Here is an 18146-nt window from a genome sequence, read left to right on the forward strand (position 1 = left end):
GTCACTTTTTTGTTGAATTTTTGTCACTTTTTTGTTGAATTTTTGTCACTTTTTTGTTGAATTTTTGTCACTTTTTTGTTGAATTTTTGTCACTTTTTTGTTAAATTTTTGTCACATTTTTGTTGATTTTTTGTCAATTTTTGTTGAATTTTTGTCACTTTTTTGTTAAATTTTTGTCACTTTTTCGTTGAATTTTTGTCACTTTTTTGTTGAATTTTTGTCACTTTTTGCTTTCCCAAACGTTTAGCCGTTCATCCCACCACAATCGGGGGGGGTGGGGGGGGGGGGGGGGGGTCGCGGCGCTGTCAGGCCAAATGGATGGCGGCGCGTTGTGGTCGAAGGCGCTGATGGGAGGCGAAAGAAACAGAGTGACACTTGGCTGTAATAGGATGGAAAAGGAAGATAGATCGACTCATTCACGACTGGACACGCTCTGGGTGATTTCAAAGACGTATCGTCCGTAAAGTCAAGTCGATGTGTGGACGGCAGTGTCCGTGAAGCCGTGAAGAAAAGTGACGCTTTAGAAACGCAGGGGGCGCCGCCGTTAACACTGAGGTCGGAGGTGCGATTACTTCTACTTTAGATCTACTCCTGCTGTTACTTAATACTGTTCCTGTGTGTGTTGTTCATAATGATAATAATCCTGTTCTTACCACAATGCAACTATGGTATAGATACAGACGGCGTCGCGTCAGAGAAGGGGGCGTGGCTTTGCCGAGGGGGAAAAATAGAATCTTTTGGGAAAACGGCAGTCGTAGCTAGTTATTAGCATTAGCACGATGAAGCATCATGTTAGCATTCTCTGTTATTTACCGTAAATTCTCGAATACTGGCCTGTAGTCCATCAGGGGCCGGGTCTCCGACAGGGGCCGGGTCTCCGACAGAGCTAGGTCTCTGACATTAAGGTTACTTAGTACAGCTTAAAGAGAGTTTGGAGTGAGCGGGAAACTTGCGATTGGCGAAGAGCTTTTACTCTTACTGCATTGAAGAAAATATGGTACTTACTAAAAAATGGGAGCAGAAACAAGTGTTGCATTATTGTTTTTGCTCAGTGTTTTACAGTAGGTGTTGCAGACGTTGTACACTGAGTGGTTGGGATGTTTAGATAAAGACGGCATCTCTGGATTTGTTCATATATGGTCATGTTTGAAAACAGTTAAGGGGGAAAACAATTTGGAGAAAAATCTAAACTCGAGGATTTTCTTCAACAATCTGCTGTGAATAAACATCCACATGGACCCGATTTAGACCTGACTTTATTTGTATGAGAGAAATAAGTTTATATTTTGCCAGAAAACGGCCAAGGAATATTCTATTTTTCTCCCTTGGCGAAGCCACGCCCCCTTTTATGCCGAGATGCCGCCTGTATCTATTTGGCTGGTCGGATACATCTTGTTTGTCATTCTTTCTTTCATATATCAATATATTTGCACATTGTCCCTGTTACATAAACAAAGCCAAATTAAAAAGTAAACCAACCAAGGGGTAATTAGCCCGACTACTACCCGACTGCTCCACCACAGTACACCACCATACATGACGTTTATCCTGCTACACTTTGAGCTTCCACAAAAGCAGTTTGACTTTATGTAAAGAGTTTGATGGTTAATTTTCAAATCAGCTCAATCACACCTTTGTAACTTCATGAAACACTTCATCAACATCCGATTTCATCTGCATCATTAAACTGTTTGCGTATTGGCTACTGCATGTAATAGTAGCATGTGTTTTTGTTTATGATGGTATGTTTCAGGAAACTATCTGATGAATGTAAAATGTTGTGTTATTTTAACGTGTGCTCCAGATGGACAGAAATTAGCATCATTTTAATCTATGAAGCGTCTTTTCTTTTAGATTCATGTATTTTGTGCTCGGTCCCTGTTAAATAACGTATAAACTAAACTGCAGTGATTAACCAACACTAATTACAGTTCATGTTATTGATGCTACAGCCACATAAAAGGCTATAATTTAAAGACATTAACGATCTGACTCTTTCATAAATCTGTGGGAAAAACTGCTTCTGACATTGCGTTAGGATTGATGTGTGAATCCTCCGTGATCAGTCCATTATCTTCTGATTGATTGAGCTGAAGCGATAACTCTGACAGCCCTAACTTTAAGTCACAGCACTGTTGTTGTTTGCATATTCCAGACTGACTAAAATGTGTTTTTCTTCCCCCGCCTCGCTCTCCCTTTTCAACTCGCAGCCAAACGACACAGATGTAAGTACGCATAATTTTCTCTCCTTCTCTCTCAGATTGCACCGTCTTTAACACCTGCTGAATCTCGTGAAGTCGAATTCACGCTCGACACTGACTGCGCAGTAAAAGACACTGTTCCAGACATTTGGTTACGCACCAAAAAGAGAGAGAAAAGACGAAACTGCCATCGACGACTCCTCACTCCCGCACCACACCTTGTGCTGTAGCAGGTGCAGCATATGCTCCAGTCACACGTCCTTATGAGCAGCACACTGCAAAAAGTGCTGTACTAAAAACAAGGGAAAAAATCTTAAAATAAGACGTTTTGTCTTGTTTTAAGGAAAAAAATTCTGCCAATGGGGTCAGCATTTTTTTCTTGCTAAGAATTCTTATTTCTAGAATATTTTTCTCATCATAAAACAAGAAAGAAACACTACATTTAAGCAAATAAATAACTAGAATTAAGAAAAATGTCCACAGAAAATGGAATAATTTAAGGAAAACTTTCTTATTTAGTGAAAAATTGTGGGATATTTTACTCAAATGTTGCTTGATTTAAGCAAAATGTTCTTAATAAATACTAATATTTAAGGAAAGTACTGCCCTCGCCCCGTCTCCATGATGTGGAGCCAGGCTGATGGTCAGAATCACCTGCTGGAGGATTCACCTATTGTACATGTTTTTAGTGGCAGACACGGGGAGAACATGCTCCACACAGAAAGGCCCCGTCCTGGTGGGAATCGAACCCAGGACCTTCGAGCTGTGAAGCTGAGGCTCTAACCGCTGTGCCACCGAGCCGCACACATATTTTTATTTTTTCTTAAAATAAGAAAAAATATTCTTTGTCTAATGCTGAAGAAGATTCAAAAAGTTTTTCTTTCTTGTTACAAGAAAAATTAGCATGTTTTTAGCAAATTTATCTGAACAAGAAATGTCTAGATTTTATTTCCTAAAACAAGATTTTTTTTCTCAAGAAAACTTTGCTCGGCAAAACATTATTACTTTTTAGGGAAGAAATAAGAACTTATTTCTTAAAGTAAGATATTTTTTACTTGCTTAGAATCCACTTTTTGCAGTGCAGCGCTTCTGACAAACACTGGGGTCACACTGCAAAAAGTGGATTCTAAGCAAGTAAAAAATGTCTTACTTTCTTGAGAAAAAAAAATCTTGTTTTAGGAAATAAAATCTGGCCATTTCTTGTTCAGATAAATTTGCTAAAAACATGATATTTTTTCCTGTAACAAGAAAGAAAAACGTTTTGAATCTTCTTCAGTTTTAAACAAAGAATATGTTTCCTTATTTTAAGACAAACTAAGATCAACAGCTCTTAATGTAAGACCTGCTTCTCACAGAGAGATAAAACATTCCATTCTTTAAAGTGGGCGGCTCGGTGGCACAGCGGTTAGAGCCTCAGCTTCACAGCTCAAAGGTTCTGGGTTCGATTCCCACCAGGACGGGGCCTTTCTGTGTGGAGCATGTTCTCCCCATGTCTACCACTAAAAACATGTACAATAGGTGAATCCTCCAGCAGGTGATTCTGACCGTCAGCCTGGCTCCACATCATGGAGACGAGTCCCCGGGCGCGGCAATACTTTCCTTAAATATTAGTATTTATTAACAACATTTTACTCAAAAATGTGAGTCATTTAGAACATTTTACTTAAATCAAGCAACATTTAAGTAAAATACCCACATTTTTTCACTAAATAAGAATGTTTTCCTTAAATTATTCAATTTTCTGAGGACATTTTGCTTAATTCTAGCTATTTATTTGCTTAAATTTAGTGTTTCTTTCTTGTTTTATGATGACAAAAATATTCTAGAAATAAGAATTCTTAGCAAGAAAAAAATGCCGACCCCATTGGCAGAATGTTTCCTTAAAACAAGACAAAACGTCTTATTTTAAGATTTTTTTCCTTGTTTTTAGGAGGGCACTTTTTGCAGTGTACATGTAGTTTTAGACACTGATGTTCAGTTCTGCTCTGAAACACGGCGAGGAGAAGAAGCAGATCATAAAGAATAGATCACTTATAGATGTCACTTTTAGTTTTTTTGTGCGAATACCGTAAATTCTCTAATACTGGCCTGCGTTCCATCACCGGGTCTCTGACAGTGGCCCCGTCTCTAAAATGGGGCTGAAGCAACTAATCGATTAATCGACAACTAATCGATCACTGGAATAGTTGTCAACTATTCCAGTGATCGATTCATCGTTTTCTAGTTAACACAGACTAAAATAGAGCAAGAAAGACATGAAAATTATGTATTGTGAATGAAAACCTACTTTGTTTTTAAAGTGAGGGTCTGCAGTGTTTTGTACATCGTAAATTTCATAAATATCTGTCTTTGCCTCGTCCAATCAGAAAGCAGAATTAGCACGAAGAGCCTCCTACAAACGTTTACTTTAAGTTTACTCCATCAAGTGTTCATTTCGTCGACTAAAATATTTAGTCTTAATTTGAGTCAAAGTGATATTTTTGTGACTAAAATTGGACTAAAACTAAATTAAAAGTTTCTCATGAGACTAAAACTGTGGCTAAAATGTCCAGATATTTTAGTCGACTAAAATCAGACTAAATAAAAATGAAAAGGAGAGACTAAAATCATCCAAACTTGTATTGAGCGTCTGAAAGAGCCTCAGATCATGTTTAAAGGATCAGCTCTGAGCTTTGTTCATGTGGAGCAGAAACATGAAGCAGAGGAACAACATTAAATATGATTAGAATCAATATTATCAATGCAAAGTCCACTCAATTTGTCTTAAATTTAGTCGACTAAAACTAGACTAAAATTGAATTACATTTTCGTCAAAAGACTAAAACTTAAACTAAATTAAAATATGTTGTCAAGATTAACACTGACTCCATCAACGTGTCCTGAAGCGGCGCCGCTTTAGCGTTATGTGATAAGAAAATTGAAAAAAAATACAATTTCCATGCACCTTTCACAGCCAAGCGATTAATCGTAAAAAATAATCGTTAGTTGCAGCCCTGCCCTAAAACAGGCCGGGGCTTTTATTAGAAACTATAGCAGTAGAAATATTCCCCATGTTTGGAGTTTGTCTCATACTGGTGTAAATGAAAACTCACGTGCAGGAAGTAACAAACTGAACCCGGGCCGAGGGCGACGCTGCGGAGGAGCTGATCCGAGCGTAACTTTGACACAGATTTAGACACTTTTCAAACCTCCTGTGACCATATTTGGAAACAGGGCAAATGTTTCTGACCCTCCAGGGTTTTAATAAAGTCTCCATCGCGTCTTCAAAGCACGTCCAGCTGCTCCGTGTGCAGGTCAGTCCCACGCCTCAAAATAACTCCTCCCATCAGCGCGAGCGTCTCGTCTTCTCTCGGGTCAGTCTCATGATCGATCACAAACACAAACGCTCCGTCTAAACTCGCCTTTTACACGAGATAACAACAAATAATCCGGTCTGTGGTAAAAACGAAACAGAAACCTGCAGTGACACTGATGTCAAAGCTCCGCTAACAGCAACGAAACACTTCCTGTTGTCCCGACAAAATAAAAGGCGTCAATGTTCCAGCCGCTGGGAGAGGGTTTGAAATGTTAATGGACACAAATCTTGCTTTTCTTCGTTTTCCTGGTCGTCCGTTTTGCTCAAATAGAAATAAAGGCCTGTCTCTTATATTGGCCTGGTTCCAATAAAGGCCTGGTCCAAGATTAGAGAATTTACGGTTAAAATCTTGGCCGTTCTGCTCATTTAAATACCGTTTTCATTTCAAACTTGAATATATTGTGAAGTTTCTGGACATCTTTTGACATTAAAATGACTGCTTTGTGTTTAGTGCTCGGATGCAGATGGGATTTGTCCTCTACGCTGTGACAATGTGGTAAGTTTTCTCACCACTACAACCACTCGCTGGTTTAGTTTTTGAATGAAACTATTACTGGGGAAAAAAATCTGTAAAATTCTGCCTTCTTTTTGCTCAATACATCAGGCCCAGAATCACATATTGAAAAGTCATCCTGAATGAAACTTAAATCTTGTTAAAGCCACACTGTGTAACATTTAGGATCATCCTGTTGTCAGAAATAATGTTCCTAACGACCAGCTCGACACAGAGAGTGAGAATGGATTTGAATGAGGACAAACTGAATCTTAAAGGGACTATACGTAGTTTAAAATGATGTATTTTCCTCCCCTACATCAGGGGCGTCCAAACTTTCATCACCGAGGGCCGACATGTGTACGGCATGGAGGGCCAACAGTGCACAACAGTGGTCCAGTGTTAATTTCGTCGACTAAAATATTTAGTCTTAATTTTAGTCAAAGTGATATTTTTGACGACTAGAATTGGACTAAAACTAAATTAAAAGTTTCTCATGAGACTAAAACTGTGACTAAAATGTCCAGATATTTGAGTCGACTAAAATAAGGCTAAATAAAAATGAAAAGGAGAGACTAAAATCATCCAAACTTGTATTGAGCGGCCTCATGGGGTTAGACACCAAAAGTCTAGGATGAATAATAAAGGAGTAATGGGCATTTTAAGGATCTCGCCACCCTCTTGGACGCCATCTTGAAAATATGACCTTTCCAATGGTCAGGTTTTAGACTTTTAGTATGTTAATAAGCACACCTGATACTACACCTTTTGTAGCATTTTTTTGGGGGTCACACCATATTTTCAGCCGGCTACAGATCATGTAAATTCTCTGTTAAAGGATCAGCTTTGAGCTTTGTTCATGTGGAGCAGCTCCATGAAGCAGAGGAACAACATTAAATATGATTAGAATGAAGATTATCAATGCAAAGTCCACTCAATTAGTCTGAAATTTAGTCGACTAAATTTACTTGCAATTTTAGTCGACTAAAACTAGACTAAAATTGAACTACATTTTAGTCAAAAGACTAAAACTAAATTAAAATATAACTGCTTGTATTTAAAGGGGCTAGATGCAAGTTAGCCATTTCATACTCACTACTGCCACCTCAGGTCAATTTTTTTTTCAAATTTTAAATTTTTGGATTTTTGTCACTTTTTTGATGGATTTTTGTCACTTTTTTGCTGGATTTTTGTCATTTTTTGATGGATTTTTGTCTTTTTTTTATGGATTTTTGTCACTTTTTTGCTGGATTTTTGTCATTTTTTTGATGGATTTTTGTCACTTTTTTGCTGGATTTTTGTCACTTTTTGCTGGATTTTTGTCTTTTTTTGCTGGATTTTGTCACTTTTTTGATGGATTTTTTTAAAGGCAACAAATAATCGTTTGAATAATCGTGATTTCAATTATGACAAAAATAATCGTGATTATTATTTTTTCAATAATCGAGCAGCCCTATCAGGTCATACGTGTAACTGCAGCTTCTATGTTAAGCTCGTGCATGACGGCGCTTCAGACCCGAATTAACCACCTTTTTGAGTGACAGTGCAGGATTTTAGAGGCAGTTGTGGTGAACAGGTCTGGGCTCATTCTTTACCTTAGGACATTGTTGGAGCAGGGGTGTCCAAAGTGCGTCTCGTGGGCCAAATGTGGCCCTCAGGCTTCTTGGTGAATCAGAGATGGTCCTTTTTATTTAATATGTAATAATTCTACACAATTCTAACCTAACAACTAGCATGTTATTGTGAGACAGAGCTGGCATTAAGGTTTTGAGCGTAAATAAAGGCATGAGGCACAATTTAAACCTCTGCTACTCGAAGGTTTCGTGGAACTAACCACCGACCCATGGCCCTTTACCCCGTGTACGCTCCAATATGTGGCCCCCATGAAAAAAGTTTGGACACTCCTGATGTAGGGGGAGGAAAATGCTTAATTTTAATGGTTATGGTAAATGGTCTCAACTTATAAAGCGCTTTTCCACCTACATTAGGCACTCAAAGCGCTTTACAGTAAGGATCCACTCACCCATTCATACTCTCATTCATACATTTAACATTTTTAAACTCCGTATAGTCCCTTTAAGAGAAGTATAAACCATTCCTCACTCGTGTATTTAGGTTTGGAACCATAATGCCAACTCAGTCTCACAATAAATGTACGTTTTGGAGGTTTTAATTGTGTGGAATTATTAAAAACTGCAGGAAAATCACCATCTCTGGCGATGAGGGCCACCAAAAATTGGTCTGAGGGCCGCATTTGGTCCTCGGGCCGCACTTTGGACACCCCTGCCCTACATGTTCCAGCCATGTCCTAATGTGTAGACTGAGCTCAGACCTGTTCACCACAACTGCCTCTAAAATCCTGCTCTGTCGGGTCTGAAGTGCCGTCATGCACGAGCTTAATATAGAAGGTGCAGTTACACATAAGACCTGAGGTGGCAGCAGTGAGCATAAAGTGGCCAACTTGCTTCTAGTCTCTTTAAATTTGGCTGCTTTTGTCAACATCTCCATGGGAACGAGCTGGAGTCGTCCCGCTCCCAGTAAAGTCAGGTCTTACAGGAGAGGTTGTTACACTCACGCCTCACAGCAAGAAGGTCCAGGGTTCGATCGGCTCGTTGCACAATGTGGCTACGCTAGTTCCTCTGAGCTGGAGCTGTGGGCGCTAGTACTTCCTGTTCGTATTCATTTCCATTAAGATGAGCTCAGACCAGTGAGTTTCTGGTAGAAATATTTCCATATAGGAGAAGTTTATGTTTGTGAGGATCAGAGAGTTTGTCTTGAAGCTAGAGGCTAATTTAACCTCTTAACTCCCGCCTGAACCGAGAGGATCTTTTTTCCTCACGTCATCACATTTTTTTTTCTTCATTTTTTATCACATTTTTTGTAATTTTTTGGTCATTTTTTTGTCACATTTTTGTAATTTTTTGGTCATTTTTTTGTCAAATTTTTGTCAATTTCTTGTGACATTTTTGTGACATTTTTGCCACATTTCCATCATTGTTTTCATCAAGAAAATGTGCTCGGTTCAGGTGGGAGTTAAGGGGTTAATGCATTACACAACTTGAAATAGTGCCTTTATATATATTCTTTTATAGCACGTTAGCCTTTAGCTTCAAGACAAACTATCAATCCTTCATGATCACAGGCGTCTCCGATCTGAACTTGTTCTTCATGATTTGAACACAGTAAATGATCATCTACCGGGAACTCACCGCCCACAACATAATCTTTAGAAAACATGATTATTATTCCAGGAAAAGAAAACAGACAGGAAGTACTGGCGCTCACACCTTCAGGTCAGAGGAACTAGCATAGCCACACCGTGCAACAAGCCAATTCCCACCTGGATGGAGCCGTTCTGTGCAGAGTTTACATGTTCTCCCTGCGTCTGCGTACTTATTTCCCCCACCACCAAAAACATGTACAATAGGCTCCCCTCTGGAAATGAGATCCTAACCTCAGTGGGACTTTTCTGAGTAAATAAAGCTCTAATTAAAGTTTATTCATTTATTCAGTTTCCGTGAGAAGTGGAAGTTTTGTTTGCCTGAACTCTCCCTTGTCTTGTTTATTGCTTTGTTTCATCGCTTTAATGTTGGTGCCGTCCTGGGAGGAAACTCCTGTTGTGATATTGGGCAAAACGAGGGATCGATTGATTGAAGAATAGCATCTTTGTAATAGAATAAATGCATCGGGTGAAATGTTACGTGGTGTGGCTTTAAATGAAAGGCTGGTAAACTGAGTGTCTGTAGGTGCTGCTTTAAAGGAACAGGCCAGCGTTTTTCCACACTGAGATATGTTCTTACCTGAGCTGTGACGAGTTCTTTAGGACCTGTCTGATCTTCAGTCACGTAAACACAGCGCAGACGGCGTTAGCATTTAGCCTCTCCCTCTCTCCTCTATAGCTCCAAAACAGGTCAAGATAGAAGCTACCAAGCTCTTCCACAGTTACCATGGAGATCCGCCATCTTTGCAGCTGCTAGCAAACATTTCCATAGACTAACATTTGCTAAAAACAGTATAAAAAGTGGAGAAAAAAACAGTGGAAAGACTCCGTTAGCTGCTGAGTCACTGCTGGTAAAAACATCTAACTCACTGTGGTGTCCAAGTGTTTTAATGTGAACAATAACTCCAGTATTTTAGTATTTTAACTTTTAAAATCTCCATTAGTTTACAATGGCTGCTAATCCCATAATGCTTAGCGATATGACGTCACATTCCCGAACTCTATAGCTCCAAAACAGGTCAAGATAGAAGCTACCAAGCTCTTCCACGTTTTCCCTATTTAAATATGGTTACGTGAAGTGTTCCACTACAAAGTATAATTACACACAATTAAACAATGTGGATTTTCTAAGCGGATAAAAGGGGGAACTATATTGTAAGGCGTAATAATACCAGGAGTAGTTTTGCATCCGCGCAGTAAAGTGAAGATTACTGCGCGGATTTTTTACATTTTGTCAAATTTTTGTAATTTTTTTGTCATTTTTGTCATTTTTTAATCAAATTTTTGTCTTTTTTTAAAAACTTTTTGTCACATTTTTGTCATTTTTTTGTCAAATTTTTGTCAAATTTTCATCACATTTTGTAATTTTTTTGTAATTTTTTTTATAATTTTTTGTCATTTTTTTGTCATTTTTTGTCAGTTTTTTCGTCGATTTATTATACATTTTTTGTCTTTTTTTTTTACATTTTGTCAATTTTTGTCACATTTTGTCAAATCTTGTCACATAACGTAGTAATAATACCAGGAGTAGTTTGGCATCCGCGCAGTAAAGTGAAGATTACTGCGCGGATTTCAAACTACTCCTGGTATTATTACGCCTTACAATATAGTCCCCCCTTTAATCCGCTTATAAAATCCACATTGTTTAATTGTGTGTAATTATACTTTGTAGTGGAACACTTCACGTAACCATATTTAAATAGTGAAAACGTGGAAGAGCTTGGTAGCTTCTATCTTGACCTGTTTTGGAGCTATAGAGGAGAGAGGGAGAGGCTAAATGCTAACGCCGTCTGCGCTGTGTTTACGTGACTGAAGATCAGACAGGTCCTAAAGAACTCGTCACAGCTCAGGTAAGAACATATCTCAGTGTGGAAAAACGCTGGCCTGTTCCTTTAAGTGTGGATGTTGTCGTCCTCTTTAAAGGAACAGGCCACCGTTTTCCCGTACTGAGATATGTTCTTACCTGAGCTGAGTTGATCCGTACCTGTCTGGTCTTTGTGCCCGTGGAAAAGCGCGGTAGCTTCCAACTTCACCCCCGTTTGGAGCCATAGGAATACATTTTGACTCGACTAAGCTCAGGTCAGAACATATCTCAGTGTGTAATAACAATGGCCTGTTCCTTTCAATCTAAAGCTCAGTGCAATAATTCAACACCTTTTTGTGAAAATCTGGCAATTATTTGTTTCTGAACGTTTTGCCAACAGAGAGAGGAATTAAAGTACGTAAACATCTCTCTGTGTTCTCCGCCTAAGGCCAATAGTTACTCTAGAATCTTCCTCAGTTTCAAGGTGGATGTTTGGAGTTCACAGGGGGAAAAGATTCAAAAGGTTACTCTTGTTCAAACCCCGACTTATTGCTAAAGAAATAAAAAAGGCCGATCTTAGGTTTAGTATTCACACCGCCGCGCCTCGTCTCTTTCAAATGATTTCCAAGCCTCTCTTCTCTCCGCAGGATATTCAGTGCTACGTGATTGACAATAATGGCTTTGTCCTCATTTCCAAACAGAGCAACAACGTAAGTTCACTCAAGAGCGCATTCCCGAAAAAATCAACCCGGATTTGTGACTGTTTGTCCATCGTTTTGGGAAAGATCATTTGTTTCTGATTGTTCTGCCTGACTCTGCTGTCTGACGTTTCCCCCACAGATCTGACTGTCTGCTCTCTCTCTTCACAGGCCGGGAGGTTTCTGGGCGAGCTCGATGGCTCCGTGATGACCACCCTGATCCGCATGGGCGTGTTTAAAAGGTTAAACTTTATATGAGCTAAGAACTACATAGTGAGCTGTGAGGTCCCAATTTCAAGATATAAAACAGTTGCAGAATTTGCTGTTGATTAAACAACTCGGAGCCATGCAACAGTTTAAAGAGGGGGTATTCTGCTTTTGTCAGTCCCATAGCACCAGTCTATATCTCACTACAATGATGACAAACTTTCTGCTGGTCTGTAAATGCAGTAAATTAGAATAACTGCCTTGTATAAAATGAGACAAAAACAATGATGGAAATGTGACAAAAAAGCGACGAAAAATTGATGAAGAAGTGGCAAAAATGTGACAAAATGTGACAAAAAAATGAGAAAAATGTGACAAAAATGGGCTAAAAATGTAACAAAAAAAATACAAAAAATTGACCAAAAAATGACAAAAAAATGGCAAAAATGTGATAAAAAATTGATGAAAAATTGACAAAAAATTACAAAAAAAAATTACAAAAATGTGACCAAAAAATGACAAGAAAGTCACAAAAATGAGTTGAATACCCAACAAAAAAATGATGGAAAAAAAAATCTAACGTGAGGAAAAAGACCCTCTCGGTTCAGGCGGGAGTTAAGAGGTTAAAAAGGGGGTGTTCTGCTTTTTTCAGTCCCATAGCACCAGTCTATATCACACTACAATGATGGCAAACCTTCTGTTGGTCTGTAAATGCAGTAAATTAGAATAACTGCCTTGTATAAAATGTCTCTCTCAAAATGGCTGTAGTGAATGTCTTGAAATAGGCCTCTGTCTCTTTAAGAACCTCTGAGCCTTTAGACACGCCCCCTCCACACGCTGTCTGTGGCATCAGTGGGGAGGGGGTTCTGCTGAGGAGCAGTGGTTGGTTACTCGGCTCGGAGGCGTCTCCAGGAGGTGGGGGCGTTCCTAGGAGGACTCAGGCAAACCTATCCCTAAAATGGCCGCCATCAGAGTTTTTACAGATTACTCAGAAATACGTGAATGTGCCAAGGCAACACTTCAGCCATGTTTTTACTGAGGGAGTGACAGGAATGATGTGACATATTTGACCCGTCTCCAAATGTCCACAAACAGTTCAAAGAGTAAAATATGGAAGAGAGAGAGAGAGTCACTGATTGTTTTAGATGGTGGGAAAGTCTCTTCAGAACGTAACAACAGTTATTCTAATTTACTGCATTTACAGACCAACAGAAGGTTTGTCATCATTGTAGTGTGATATAGACTGGTGCTATGGGGACTGAAAAAAGCAGAACACCCCCTCTTTAAAAAATGTAAAGGAGAGACTGAGATGCCCCCATACATTTGTGTACACCTAAACACATCCCAATTAAAAAAAATATCAAGAACATGGACTCTGACCAGAACTCTGGCCCAAATTAGCGTAATTGTGACACTTCCACAAACACATATTTTAACCTCTGACCCCCCGCCTTAACATTAACGAGTGCGTTTTCCCCAGTTCGGCTTTTTATTATTATTGTTTTGATCGGCATCATCAGCAAAAAGAGCGGGAAAGGCGGTCGTAGAAACAGAAGCAAAATCATGAATATAAATAATAAATAATAATGGTCCCAAAACTGAACCTTGTGGTGCACCATACTCCACGGAATTCCTTTTAGATTCATGTTTTTTTATACTGGGCTTTACCCAAATCTAAAAGCTTCTCGACTGGAGAGCAACAATGTAACGCCTCATTTGAAAGCTAAGACCTACAAAAGTGACGGAAACTTTTCGTCACGTCGCCACATTTTTGTCATATTTTTGCTGTTGTTTTTAATTATTTTTTCTATCATTTTTTATTGTGTTTTTCTCACGTTTTTGTTGTGTTTTTTTGTCCGTGTTTTTCTCATGTTTCCATCCTCTTTTTCTCGCTATTTTGATGCTTTTCTTTTTAGCTTGTAGATTTGGGTAAAGCTCGGTTGAGGCGGGACCGGTGGCCCCTCTGTGCTCTTCCAGAATGGACACAAGGCCAGTCCGCCCCTGCCTGCAGGTGTGGGGGACCCTTGGTGCCTCTTCAGTGTTTCAGAGGAAGACATTTGTAGGTTTCAAATGTCTTTAGCTCATAAGCTAGCTGTTTACTTTTATATGAAAACCTCATATCTATTTGACTTAGGGTTGGGCGATGTCCCCTTAATTGGTCGTTGACGATGTTTACAGTGAACCATCGTGGTGGTCGATGATATTGTCCATTTTTTCATTATAAGCATTTTTTAAAGACATTTACATAGCCTATATAAATGCTGCATATATGTATGTTAGGAAAATGTGAGATTGCAGGATAAATGGATCTAAACTAAACATGATTTGAACAGAGTCACGGACACGACTTTTGCAAAAGAAATGTGTTGAAACTCGTGCGTAAAGTCTGAGAGGAGAACGACTTATTCAGAGCGTGAGCTCCAAGGCTCTTATCACTAATACAAATGTAAATCGGAGCTTATTATTTGCATTTGCTCAGTTTTAACGTGATGTTTAAGAAACAGTGGGTGAACGGGACAATATTTACAAGTTTGCGTCGTAGCTACATTTTTGAAGCTTTTTGAGCTCGTAACCTCGTAACTCCTGCACCGCGCCTTTCTCTCTCCTCTCTTTCCTCTCTCGGTCCTAATAATCCGCACGCTCATCTAGCTCCGATGTGAGAGCCATCTCATTTTAAAACGGTTTAAGTTTCAAGAGAGAGAGAGAGCCCCGCAGCGCTGCGTCTTTACTTTAATAATTACGGCCAACACATCGTGGCCTCTGGCAGGTACTGACACTGGCGCATATTAGTCATATCCGTGATTTAATTTACAGTGAAATCCCTGCAAAGTTTGTAGGTTTACAAGGCCCACAGAAGACCAGTGCGTGTTTTTGACCGGAGGGGGCGTGGCATCACGATGGTGGCTCTACATCGTGATGTTGCTCATCCATCACCATCGGCACAACCCTAATTTGACTCACCTACAGCAAAACTTTAAAAATATTTCTAAATTGTTTTCCCCTGTTCACCTGCAGTGACTCGCCTTCAATTACAAAACTTAACCTGTCAAACCAAAGCCACAATTATTTCTGTTGCGTTCACTTAAATCCGTTTCTGTTCCAGCTCCTCCCGCTCTCCAGATCTGCTGCGTTCGATAGATTGAAGACGGGTTTAGGGAAAGATTTGTTTTGGCTGTTCTCTATTCGTAAAGGCTCTCCCGTCTCTTGTAGCTGCATGAGACGCGCCGGGACTCTGTAAGTCGGACTCCCCTCGCCTCCGTAGCCTCGGTCCGCCGCTCGTGCTATTTTTAAACGGCTAAAAGATGACAAAAATTTGACAAAAAATGACAAAAAAAATGACAAAAAATTACAAAAAAATTACAAAAAAAGACACAAAAAAAGAGAAAAAATGACAAAAAAATGACAAAAAAAATTGACAAAAAATGACTAAAAAAATGACTAAAAAAATGACAAAAATTTGACCAAAAATGACAAAAAAAGACAAAAAATGACAAAAAAATGACCAAAAAATGACAAAAAATTACCAAAAAAAAGACAAAAAAAGACAAAAAATATGACAAAAATATGACAAAAAAAAGACAAAAAAAAGACAAAAAAGACAAAAAAAGACAAAAAATTACAAAAAAAACTGACAAAAAATGACAAAAAAATGACAAAAAAAATGACAAAAAAATGACTAAAAAAATGACTAAAAATGACTAAAAAAATGACAAAAAAATGACAAAAAATTGACCAAAAATGACAAAAAAAGACAAAAAATGACAAAAAAAAATGACAAAAAAAGACAAAAAATGACAAAAAAATGACAAAAAAATGACAAAAAAAAAGACAAAAAAATGACAAAAAAAGACAAAAAAAATTACAAATAAATGACAAAAAAAAGACCAAAAAAAGACAAAAAATTACAAAAAAAATTGACAAAAAATGACAAAAAAATGACAAAAAAATGACAAAAAAATGACTAAAAAAATGACTAAAAATGACTAAAAAAAAGACAAAAAAATGACAAAAAATTGACAAAAAATGACAAAAAAAAGACAAAAAATGACAAAAAAATGACAAAAAAAGACAAAAAATGACAAAAAAAATGACAAAAAAAAGACAAAAAATGACAAAAAAATGACAAAAAAATGACAAAAAAAATGACAAAAATATGACAAAACATGACAAAAAATGGACGAAAAAATTACAAAAATTTGACCAAAAATGACAAAAAAAAAGACAAAAAATGACAAAAAATGACAAAAATTTGACCAAAAATGACAGACGCGCCGGGACTCTGTAAGTCGGACTCCCCTCGCCTCCGTAGCTTCGGTCCGCCGCTCGTGCTATTTTTAAACGGCTAAAAGATTTCTCGGCGCTTCGTTTGCCGCGCGGGATGTTACGTAACTGTCTTGGCGTGCGTGAAGCTCGGCGCTCGCGTGTGATGTTGCCGTGTTGCATTAGCATGTTTATTCATACGCGCCGACTCTCCCCGAGGACCAAACACTGTTCACAAGCAACACCGCACATGAAGTGTTAATAATGTGTTGTTTTTATTAGATGTAATGTTGCTTGTACAGTATGTGATTATAGAGGCCCAGTCATTGCCATAGAGCTCCATACACTGCAACAAGTATTTAACTAGATCAGTATAAACATCTCAATTTGAGCACAATAATCCAAATTTGAGCTGTTTTGACAGGTTAAGAAGTTCTTGAGCATTTGTCCTGGATTATTTCACTTGTTCTGAGATGTTTCTGACTCGTTTCGACAGAGCCGTGGGAAGATGTTTTAGTTAGAGGGCGCTGAGGGACAAAATGTACCCCCAAAATACTTTTTCTGTGCATAAATCCTATTGATTAACCTCTTAACTCCCGCCTGAACCGAGAGCATTTTCTCCAGTTCAGCTTTACCCAAATCCTGTAGGCCAGTGTAACGCCTCATCTGAAAGACCTACAAACCTAAATGGATCTTTTTCCTCACGTCAGATTTTTTTCATCACTTTTTTTGTCGGGCAGTCGAGTCATTTTTGTCACATTTTCATGACTTTTTTGTCACTTTTTCATCAAATTATTCAGATTTTTTGATCAAATTCTTGTCACTTTTTCGCCCATTTTTTTTTGCAATTTTTCGTCAAATTTTTGTCATTTTTTTTTCATTTTTTGTCACTTTTTCGTCCATTTTTTCTAAATTTTTCGTCAAATTTTTCTCACTTTTTGTCTTTTTTTTGCTACTTTTTTGTCATTTTTTTGTAAATTTTTTGTCACTTTTTCGTCAATGTTTTCTCACTTTTTTCACATTTTCATCCTTGTTTTCGTCTCATTTTTGTCAAATTTTCGTGACTTTTTTTTGTCATTTTTTCGTCAAATTCGTATCACTTTTTCGTCCATTTTTTCTCAATTTTTCGTCAAATTTTTATCATATTTTTGTCATTTTTTGTCAGTTTCTTGTGACATTTTTGCCACTTTTTCATCAATTTTTCGTCACTTTTTTGTCACATTTTCATCCTTGTTTTCGTCCCAGTTTTGTTGCTATTTTCACGCCTTTTTTCCAGAAGCTTTTGGATTGGGGTAAAGCTGGAGAAAACGTACTCGGTTCAGGAGGGAGTTAAGGGGTCAATATTGCCTGCAGTTCACAAACTATCCACCAAGGGGTGCTGCAGCGCCCTCAGCACCCTGGGTTCCCACGGCCTTGCGTTTCGATACGTTTCGTCCTTATTTCAGGTCATTTTCTTTGTCAATGGGGAAAGAAAATTGGTCTTGTCTCATTGGCGATTTTACTTTCTTATTTCAAGCGAGATTTACCCTAGAACTGGTCTGAAATGTCCTCAAACAAGCAAAGCAAACTCGGTCCGATCAGGAAAAGTGTCTAAATGAGTGAAAACCGCTCAAAACAAGAAACATTTCCTCAATTCAAGTCATTTAAGACAATTGATATTCACTTTTTGTAGTGTTGTCCCGCCTCCTCTCCACAGTCCCGCCTCCTCTCCACAGTCCCGCCTCCTCTCCGGTCCGGAAGTAAAACCCCCCCTTGCTTTGAGACCGTATTGATTTGGAATAAAGTCTTTAACTCTCGGGCTGAATCCAGCTCTGTGGTTCTAAAGCGACCGCAGAGTCAGACGCAGGTGAAAAAAGCACGTCTGAGATCCATCTAGTTTAACTGCGAGCCTTCGTCCTAGAACTACAT

At 38.5% G+C, this 18146-nt stretch overlaps 1 protein-coding gene across 1 annotated transcript in view; it reads left to right on the forward strand.

The window, feature by feature from the left end:
* Window positions 1-18146, forward strand: part of cacna2d4a (calcium channel, voltage-dependent, alpha 2/delta subunit 4a) — a 305750-nt gene that overhangs the window by 274806 nt on the left and 12798 nt on the right. The window contains exons 28-31 of the mRNA XM_079552553.1: window positions 2211-2225; window positions 6008-6052; window positions 11721-11783; window positions 11943-12013. Coding sequence (XP_079408679.1) covers window positions 2211-2225; window positions 6008-6052; window positions 11721-11783; window positions 11943-12013 — 194 coding nt within the window. The remainder of the gene's footprint in view (window positions 1-2210; window positions 2226-6007; window positions 6053-11720; window positions 11784-11942; window positions 12014-18146) is intronic.

This window comes from Gobius niger (genome assembly GCF_951799975.1).
Source record: "Gobius niger genome assembly, chromosome: 2".
Lineage (NCBI taxonomy): Eukaryota > Metazoa > Chordata > Actinopteri > Gobiiformes > Gobiidae > Gobius > Gobius niger.